The sequence below is a fragment of the Leptodactylus fuscus genome, chromosome 3, assembly GCF_031893055.1.
Source record: "Leptodactylus fuscus isolate aLepFus1 chromosome 3, aLepFus1.hap2, whole genome shotgun sequence".
In the NCBI taxonomy this organism is placed as follows: Eukaryota; Metazoa; Chordata; class Amphibia; order Anura; family Leptodactylidae; genus Leptodactylus; species Leptodactylus fuscus.
In genome coordinates, this window is record NC_134267.1 from 41,902,552 (window position 1) to 41,913,262 (window position 10,711).

Sequence of the window (10,711 nt, forward strand, 5' to 3'; positions counted from 1 at the left end):
AAAAAATCTCACCTCACCCTGTTCTCCTCCTTTTTCTCCCATTTCTCCTACCAGAAGGCTTAAGGGAGTTGGGACATACTTCCTGTTCATCGGAACAGCGCCTGGAATCTGGGGCTGTCCCGCTGGGAAAGTCGGGAGGTATGATAGAGGGGTCTTAACAGCCTGTAACATGTTACCATTTAAAGGGGCTCTATCAGCAAAATTATGCTGTATGAGCCCCACATATGCGTGAATAGCCTTTAAAAAGGCTATTCAGGCACCACTGTGTTTTTAAACTCCCCCCCCCCCCCCCCCCCCCCGGTTTTAAAGTAAAACCATGTAAAGCACCATGGAATTAATGGTGCTATATAAATAAATAATAATAATAATAACCATAAAAACATATATGTAATCATACCTATCGTGCACAGTGGGCGGTGATGCATGTTGTGACGTCATCTTCTGGCACACTTTCCTCCTCTAGCTTCTTCTTTCGGCGACGCCCTCCGGTCCTGGCTCTTCCCCGGCTTCATCCTCGTCTTCTTCCGGCGGTTCAAATCTGATTGGTTCAAATCTGGTGCATGCGCAGTAGCGCTCACTCCGGAGCTACTGTGCATACTCTGGCGCCATTTTTCTCAATGGCACTGCGCACGCGCCGGATTTGAACCGCCGGAAGAAGACGACGATGAAGCCGGGGAAGAGCCAGGATTGGAGGGCATCGCCGAAAGAAGAGGAAGGCGTGGCAGAAGATGACGTCGGACCGTGCATCACCGCCTGCCGTGCATGATAGGTATGATTTACATATATGTTTTTATGGTTTTATTTTAAAACGGGGAGGGGGTTTAAAATAAGATTAGTGGTGCCTAAATAGTGGGGCTCATACAGCATAAGGGCTCGTTCCCACGATGTAACACGCCGTGCATTCATGGGAAGCTTTTCAAACCCATTGATTTCAGTGTGTAGTGCGTGTGAGCCAGCACACATTGAAATGAATGGCATCTGTTTTGAGCGCTCACACTCTGACACGTATCTGAATGCACGGCGCGTTATATCTTGGGAACCAGCCCTAACTTTGCGGATAGAGCCCCTTTAAGATCTGATAATAAAGCATTCTATTGGGATTATCTATGGAAGACTCCATGTCTGGCTCATTTTGTTGTATAAGAAGGCGTAGTGTCTTGCAGTGTTCTCTCAGGGGCCTCGTGCAGTTCCTACCATTGGATATATATCTAGCTGCATTATATTTGGGTAATATGGAGGTGTGACACACTACACATTATCTATACATTTAGGCCTCTTTGCACTACTATAAGTGAGCAGCTAACCACTTGGTTATGGTAACAGGACACTTTCCTCACATGTGCCCCAGCTCAGCTATAGATGACGGGTATAGCTGGTGTGCCAGGGCTGGTACTTGAGGGGGTGATATATTGAGGGCACTTCTCTTGGTGGGCACAGGGTTTATTCCACTCACCACACCTTACACTAATATAAGAGACACACCAAAGTAAAATGTGTCACTAAATATAAGCCTGGCACAGAACATGGCAAGCGGGTCTGGTCAGTTTACCCTGAAGGTTTAGGTTTTGTCCATTGAAAACCCAAATCCCATTTCCTTGTTTTGACTTTAGACATAATGATATACGTGTAGGTAATAGCGGTGAGTGATGTGAATCACCACACCCACCGCTGTACCGCAGACACACTGCCAGTAGTAAACATGGCGGAAAAGGCACTTCCGGTCGGACGGAATTCCGTGCCCGCATCTGGTGCAGCTTTAATTTCTTTCCGGATTACTTCTTGCAGCCGGTTCAGACTTTTGCCTTAAATAATGAGTAATATCGTGGAAGAAGATGAGGAGGAGGATTATATGTCTGATGCCTTCATCAGCAAAATGTAAGCATGCGCGGCTCTGCCACTGATCCCCCATTATAGCTGCTTTGGCTGATATCTATGTTGTTACTACGTCGTACTGTAGCAGGTCCTGTAGGGTTAATAATGGCTACTAGTGCGGCTGTGGCAGTATTAGGGGGCTGTATAGCATTAGAAAAGTCTGCCTGCTGATCTGCAATACCTGACACCTTCTATGGAGTCCATCAGAGAGCTGTTTCATTGCTTTATTGAAGAATACTTTTAATTCTGCACCATGGCTATCACTGTGCTATTACCTGTGTCACTGTCCCCAGTTTGTTGGGACTGTCCCTAATTTTCAGAAACCATCCTGGCAAATTTGGGGATGTCACAGCCCTAGAGCCTGGTTCACACTTGCGTTCAGTATTCCTGTGGAGTAGTCCGCTAGGGAACCCCCTGAACACAAACCTATATGCATTAAATAGCAGTTAGCTAAGAAACCACATTGACTAATGTCTAAAAGTGCTGCTTTTCTCTCTGCGTGATTGTATTGCAAAATTGACAGGGATCTCTGGATTCCTGTAAGATTGCTGAGGTTCTTTTAGATTCCGTGATAGAACAAAGAAAAAAGACAGGCCAGACACATACTAGCAGGTTAACATAATTTATTATGTAGATTAGCTAGGATTACTTACTGTCACAACCTCATCGATGCTGATCGGTTCCCATCGAGCCTTCAGTGACAGATCCAATCGGTGGACTTTGATGATGCAGGCGTCCCCACACCCCCCACCGATGAGTGAACACTCAAGGCTGATGTTTGCCATCGACTTTATATAACCTGTGGGCGGATTATTCCTGGACAGCACGCAATTTGCATATGCTAGTTGCGAGCTATTCATCACCTTTCTTGGAAATCCCTAAATCCCTCCACAGAGTGGCCATCCCCATGGGAAGACTGCCAAGAAGGAGCCCACTGCTCTGAATAGAGGCGATAATAGCTGTGGCTCGATAGTATTTGCTGATGATATAATATAGTACTTGTTTACTCCACTTGAACTTGCCTGACTTGACCTCATAAACTGAGACAAAATGGCTTCCCCACGCTTGCTTGTGATTTTTCATTACAGTGATTCATGCAGAAACCACAAGGACCCCATTATAGTCTATGGGGTCCATGCGGTTTCTTAGCTAACCGCTTTGTAATACATATAGGTTTCCGTTATGGGGTCCCCAAGCGGACTCCCCGAACGGAATACCGAACGCAGATGTGAACCGGGTCTAAGGAGATTTGGCTTATGAAACCCTGCCTCAAAGTGACGGAGACTGTTCCACTCTGTGTAGGCACAGGCCAGGATGAACACTTAACTATTCTTTTAACTTAAAGAGGACCTTTCATGGGTTTGGGCACAGGCAGTTCTATATACTGCTTTCCCGATCTGTGCCCCGGGTAAAGAGCTATCGGTCCCGGTACCGTAGCTCTTTACAGTCAGAAGGACATTCCTGACAGTCAGTCAGGAATGTCCTTCTCCACAGCAGCGCCTATCGCGCTGTACTGTGGAGCGGGGAAGAACGCCCCCCTCCCCTCCTGATAATACTCGTCTATGGATGAGCACTGTGAGCAGAGGGAGGGGCGTTCCTCCCCGCTCACACTGTACAGTGCGATACCGGGACCGATAGCTCTTTACCCGGGGCACAGATCAGAAAAGCCGACAGTGAGTTGAATTCAGCGAAGTCAGCTTTCCAGCAGTATATAGGATTGCCTGTGCCCAATCCTTTAAAGAGGACCTTACACGATCTCCTGGCATCCTTCAGTAGCCGCTCCTTCACCAATTGTGGTGCTGGAATTTTTTCTATAATTTTCACCATTCCTGAGCAGTCAGTGCTATCAGTTTTAGCACAGTTATGCTCTCTACTGTCACATGGGCGGTCCCTGTCATTCTACTCCAGCAAAAGACTGCCCACTTGACAGCAAAGAGTATAAGTCAGCTGAAAGTAATGGTAAGTAAGTGATCTCTCGGAAATAGTAGGGGGCTAGAGAAAAAATCCCAACTGTGCCAGAATACATGAAGTGGCTCCTATAGGATACAATGAGTTGGTGAAAGATCTTCTTAAAATGTAGATTACTACATGTAATTGATATGAGGCAATGTTGCTGACTTGCATTACTAGCACTATGGGAGATATTCACGAAGACTGTAGAAGAGCTGCCTCATTTATACCTCTTCATCATTGCAGGGGAACCTCCGCCAGGCTGTGGACCTCTGCTGAAATCTATACCAGCTCATAAACTGACATAGATTATATTAAATGTACTGCAACTCCCACACCAGTTTTATTTTCATGAAAGTGGTGTAGGAGGTTCAAGAACATTAGTTGTGTTATTGTTGCAGCTGGAGACAAGAGGACCTTTTTTTTCTTAATGTGGAATGTGAGCCCCATATAGGGATCACAATGTACATTTTTTTTTAAATGTTTTTCATTTAAGTATGTCTTTGTAGAATGGGAGGAAATCCACGCAAACACGGGGAGAACATACAAACTCCTTGCAGATGTTGTTCCAGGTGGGATTTGAACCCAGGACTCCAGTGCTGCAAGGCTACAGTGCTAACCACTGAGCCACCATGTGATATTGTGGGTCTGTGTGCAGTCCATTATACACTGTATATTACACAGTATTTATTATTGGTACAAGGTAAAACAAAACTACTAAAATAATAATCCACAACTTCCAACATATTGTCAAATATTTTTGTGTTTTATTTTTTTTTTTTTCATACACTAGGCAGGATGTTAGACCAGGAATTCCTGTACCAAGAAGAGTTAAGGAATCCTATCAGAAAGAGGAGAAGCACAAGGAAAGTAACGTAAAGAACAGACAAAAGAGCATCAAAGAGGTGGAAAAGGAAAGAAGGGAGAGTGTACTGAATGAGGCTCTGAGCAATGAAAACAAGGGCTTTGCTTTACTTCAGAAGATGGGATATAAAAAAGGTCAAGCACTTGGCAAGAAAGGTAAGGCTCTCTTAGGGTGCATTCACACTGAGTAAACGCTAGCTTATTCTGAACGTAAAACACGTTCAGAATAAGCGGCGTCTAAAGCAGCTCCATTCATTTCTATGGGAGCGGGGATACGAGCGCTCCCCATAGAAATGAATGGGCTGCTTCTTTCACTCCGTGCAGTCCCATTGAAGTGAATGGGGAGTGCCGGCGTATACGGCAAGCTCTGCTCATGCCGGAGCGTACACGCCGGCACTCCCCATTCACTTCAATGGGACTGCACGGAGTGAAAGAAGCAGCCCATTCATTTCTATGGGGAGCGCTCGTATCCCCGCTCCCATAGAAATGAATGGAGCTGCTTTAGACGCCGCTTATTCTGAACGTGTTTTACGTTCAGAATAAGCTAGCGTTTACTCAGTGTGAATGCACCCTTATTTGTATTATTCTTATTGCTTTACTATTACATACATGATGACAATTTATCATGAATGCCATATGTACATGCATGTGTACTGTACGCCACTGTATGTAATGACAATTACATACAGGATGCCATATGTACATGTATGTGTACTGACTGTACAGCACACACTGGTCTAATGATACATGTGATTATAAGGTTCACTTGACTTACAGATGAAAAACTTTATAAAAATTAACTACCCATCAGTGCTATTCAAAATAGCATGGGGTTCTGTATTTAAAAAAAAAACTCAAAAAAACAGCCTAAGGCCAGGGACACACATTGCATACTCGCAGTGGGTAGGCTGCTGAAAGATTACTGGCGCCTAACCTGCTGCAAAGTATTATTTATTATACTTATTTTCCCCACTGTAAGTAATTGATACACTGGTGATTTTTGCAAGTTTTTCCACCCACAAAGAATGGAGAGGTCTGTAAATTTTTATTGTAGGTACACTTCAACTGTGAGAGACAAAATCTAAAAAAAAAAAAATTCCAGAAAATCACATAGTATGGTTTTTTAAAATAGTTATTGTGCATCTTATTGGTTGAAATAAGTTTCTGACACAATAAAAAAACAGAACTTTAATATTTGGTACAGAAACCTTTGTTTGCAAGTAGAGGTCAGACAAGGGGTCTCAAACTCTGGGTGAGGCTGGGCCACATCCGGTTTTCCCAATTTTTTTTTTTCTAAAAGTCGCCATATTCTGACAGCCGTAACTTTTTTATACGTGCGTGTACGGGGATGTATAGGGCGTCTTTTTTTGCGGGGACGGGTGTACTTTTTAGTTCTACCATTTTCGGGAAATGCTATTGCTTTGATCACTTTTTATTCAAATTTTTATCAGAATCAAAACAGTGAAAAAACGGCGGTTTGGCACTTTTGACTATTTTTCCCGCTACGGAATTTACCGTACAGGAAAAATATTTTTATAAATTTGTAGAGCGGGCGATTTTGGACACGGGGATACCTAACATGTATGTGTTTCACAGTATTTAGCTACTTTTATATGTGTTCTAGGGAAAGGGGGGTGATTTGAATTTTTAATACTTTTTATATATTTTTTTTACTTGCATTTATTAGACCCCGTAGGGGTCTTGAACCCCCGGGGGTCTGATCACTAATGCAATGCATTACAATGCTAATGCATTGCAAAAAATCATCATTTCTTTTGCAGGCTGCATAGAGCAGCCTGCAAAAGAAAGAGATTGCAGACAAGCCTGGGAGCCTTGTAAAGGCTCCCGGCTGTCATGGCAACGTGACGTCGGCCCTGGAGCTTGCTCCAGGCGCCGGCGATCACTGGCAAAATGGCGGCGCCCATGCGCCGCCGGGAAAATGGCGCCTCCGGCGCCTTTGACCGTGGCGCCGGAGGGGTTAATGCCTCTGATCGGTCCCGGGACCGATTGGAGACATTAGCGCCAGTTGTCTTCTGCTTAAAGCAGTAGACACCCGGCATGAGCCGTACTATTACGGCGGATGTCGGGATGTCCGCTGGGGGCCGCAAACTATTGTCCCGAGGGCCGCAGTTGGCCTGCGGGCTGCGAGTTTGAGACCCCTGGGTCAGACGTTTCCTGTAGTCCTTGACCAAGTTTGCACACTCTGCAGCAGGGATTTTGAGCCACTCCTCATCTTCTCCAGGAATTTCGGGGCCGTCCCCGGGGTACACTGACTTTCAGCTCACTCCAAAAATGTTCGATTGGGTTCAGGTCTGCTGACTGGATAGGCTACTTCAGGACCTTGAAATGCTTCATACGGAACCACTCCTTAGTTTCCCTAGCTGTGTGTTTCAGGTCATTGTCATGCTGGAAAACCCAGCCACCACCCATCTTCAATGCTCTTATTGAGGAAAACAGGTTGTTGGCCAACATCTCGCGATACATGGCCCCATCCATTATCCCTTCAATACGGTGCAATCGTCCTGTCCCCTTTGTAGAAAAGCACCACCAAAGTGTGATGTTTCCACCCCCATGTTCCAAGGTTAGGAAGGTGTTCTTGGGATTGTACTTATCCTTCTTCTTCCTCCAAACACGGTGAGTGGAGTTGATACCAAAAGATTCTATTTTGGTCTCATCTGACCACATAACCTTTTCCTATGCCTCCTGTGGATCATCCAGATGGTCATTGGCAAACTTCAAACAGGCCTGGACATGTACTGGCAGGGGGAGTAGGGGGACTTTGCATGCCTTTCATGATTTTAATCCATGACGGCGTAGTGTATTACTAATGGTAATCTTGGAGACTGTGACCCCAGCTCTCTTCAAGTCATTGACCAGGTCCTCCCATGTAGTTGTGGGCTGATTCCTGGCCTTTCTCAAAATTATCCTTACCCCACGAGGTGATATATTGCATGGAGCCCCAGATAGAGGAACATTGACAGTCATGTTGTATTCCTTCCATTTTGTAATAATTGTGCCAACAGCTGCTTGCCTATTGTCCTGTAGCCTATCCCAGCCTTGTTCACGTGTACAATGTTGTCCCTGGTGTCTTTAGACAGCTCTTTGGTCTTGGCCATGGTGGAGAGGTTGGAGTGTGATTGAGTATGTGGACAGGTGTCTTTTATACAGGTAACAAGGTTAAACAGAACCAGCCAGAATTCTTGCTAGTTGGTAGGTGATCAAATACTTATTTCATGCAATAAAATGCAAATTAATTATTTTAAAAAAATCATGCAATGTGATTTTCTGGATTTTGTTTTAGATTCTGTCTGTCACAGTTGAAATGTACCTACGATAAAAATGACAGACCTCTCCATTTTTTTGTATGTGGGAAACATTTAAAATTGCCATTATATCACGTAGTTATTTTCCCCACTGTATGTAACACCATCATATTCTACAGCGCTTTACAGAGATATTGTCAACATTGTCCTAAGCAGGGCTCACAATCTAAATTCCTAATGTTTTTGGAGTGTGGGAGGAAACTCATACATACTCCTTGCATATGTTTTTGACAGGATTTGAACACAGGACTTCAATGCTGCAAGGTACCAGTGCAAACACTGAGCCACCGTACAATATCAATGTAGTTGATGGGATTTATCTGGTTTCTAACCCCTCATTCACATCTGCTTTTGGTAATCCGTTCAGGGAGTCTGCATTGGGACCCTTCCCAAACGTAATACCAAACTCATTGCCAAGCGGTGTACAGTGAAAGCACTCGGACCCCATAGACTATAATGGGGTCCGTGTGCTTTCTGCACGCTGCCCGTGTGGAACATGTGAAAAGAAAAGTACTTGTGATCTACTTTCATGTTCGCATTATTCGTGTGTTCAGCAAACGGAAAGCACATGGACATCATTATAGTCTATGAGGTCCGTGTGCTTTCACTGCACACCACTTGCCACTGCGTTCGGTAGTCCGTTCGGGTAGGGGGGGTCCCCATGCGGAGTTCCCGAGTGGATTACTAAACGCAGATGTGAATGAGGGGGTAATACTGATGGCCTATTTTATTGCAGTGCTAGCCCATTGAAATCAATTGAGCAGCACAATAGCTACACTCACTGCTAAAGTTTGTATAGTGAGTGAGCAGTGTGGCTTGCAGTATGTAAACAATAGAGATGAACGAGTACTGTTCGGATCAGCCGATCCGAACAGCACGCTCCATAGAAATGAATGGATACACCTGGTACTTCCGCTTTGATGGCGGCCGGCCGCTTAACCCACCGCGTGCTGGCTACGTCCATTCATTTCTATACAAGCGTGCTGTTCGGATCGGCTGATCCGAACAGTACTCGCTCATCTCTAGTAAACAATACCGAGAGCCATGGGGCCTGAGTGATCTAATATCTAAGGATAGGCCATCAATGTTAGAAACTGTATAGCCCCTTTAAAGAAGTCCCACAAACTGTAGAAAAAAACCTGTAGTGTCTTACGCTGAAGGTTTTGAGAATGCAGCATGTCCATTATTAACCCTCTGTTTTCAATGTTTTCACTACAGATGCCCAAAGGCTTTAAGCAGTTTTTTTTTGCCATGTGCATGCCCACTACAGAATATACTGTGGAATACTACCAGCTTGGAGCCTAACGTGTGGCCTAAGACTTAGGCTGGGTTTACGCTGTGCTTTTCTTTAATTTCAGTAACAGCTAGCACATGTTACTATCCATTTTAGTCAAACTCCCTTTTAGGTTGTGGAAACGCAGCTTTTTTTAGTTGCAGATTTTGCTGTTGTTTTTTGACTCAAAGCCAGGATTGGATAGAGCAGAAGAGAGAAGTCTAAGAGCTTCCTATATATTCCCCATTCCTCTTGTAGCCATTTTTGGCTTTGGCTTAAAATCTGCACCAAAAAAAGCTATGTTTCCGCAACGTGGGGTGTTACTGTGTAATTCTGTGAGAATCTGGATGTTTTGCTCTCATACAAGGTCAATCTGCCGATCACATGAGCAGCCGGGTGACCTGTTCAGAAGCTAGTGCAGGACGTGCTGGTTAGGTGATCTCACCCTCCATTATACTACAGAAGGCCCCTTACCGGAGGGCTGAGGATTGAAACCTATGAGTGGAGTGGGGCTTTAATGTACACATGGGTAAAAGGTCGCAGGTCAGTGTTAAACATATCCATAGACCCCCGTTCACCGACAAAGGTATAAAAGAGTGTCTTTTTAGTCCTAGCTAGGCTGGTATACATTAGCATACCTTTTTCAACCGTATAGGAAGACTCAGCACACTGCACTTTCCTACAGAGGGCGACTACAAAACTTAAATGTGATCTGAACAGCAACAACTTCTCCAACTATCTCCTAAATAGCAGGAAATATTTGTGATTTATGCCACCAACGTGCGCTGAGCCTTATCCGATGATCATTTCCATGGTCCCATAATTAGATGTTTACCTAGTACATAAGAACGCGATGTTCAAGTGCCCACATACTGTTCTTATGACCGTGAGCTGTTTATGACATTTTGTGCTTTACAATTGTTCTACATCCTTCTATACATTTGTACATCGGTTTAGGGGTCAGCAGCGGTGCGTTTCAGTGTGGTGAAGCTTGTGGTTTGAAAATGACTATTTTTCTGGCTTATAAACTCCATTGATAGCTGCTAATAAGTCAGATGTGTTTGTTCCAGCGCTTTAACAGCAAGGACAGAAGCGTAACGTCACTCTCCTGTTAGTACACTCTAAGTTCCTAGGTATAGAGAATAGGAAGAAGCTCAACTTATTGTAAGATTTTATTGCTCTATTATAGTTTGTCTTCACAGAGAAAAGCATGTGAGCTAGCGATCTGTCACACGGCCGGCACCGCTCCATCTTACTGAGTAGTAAACACTGTACTTTTCCTATCTTGCCCTTTTTTGTAGATTTTCTTTGGGGCTTTCAGTGCATTGAAAGCTGCAGTTACTGTTGTTAAGGTTAAGCTGGGTAAGTGTTATTTATGTCCTTGATGCTTTCTTATTGATCACTGCGGCAGGTCCGGGGTGCATTATAG

The 10,711-nt window shown here is 44.4% G+C and overlaps 1 protein-coding gene across 1 annotated transcript in view; it reads left to right on the forward strand.

The window, feature by feature from the left end:
* Positions 1–1,753: 1,753 nt before the first annotated feature.
* The window catches only part of GPATCH11 (G-patch domain containing 11), a 29,260-nt gene continuing 20,302 nt past the window's right edge, over positions 1,754–10,711 (forward strand). Inside the window, exons 1-2 of the mRNA XM_075266559.1 lie at positions 1,754–1,875; positions 4,616–4,842. Coding sequence (XP_075122660.1) covers positions 1,811–1,875; positions 4,616–4,842 — 292 coding nt within the window. The 5' untranslated portion in view covers positions 1,754–1,810. The remainder of the gene's footprint in view (positions 1,876–4,615; positions 4,843–10,711) is intronic.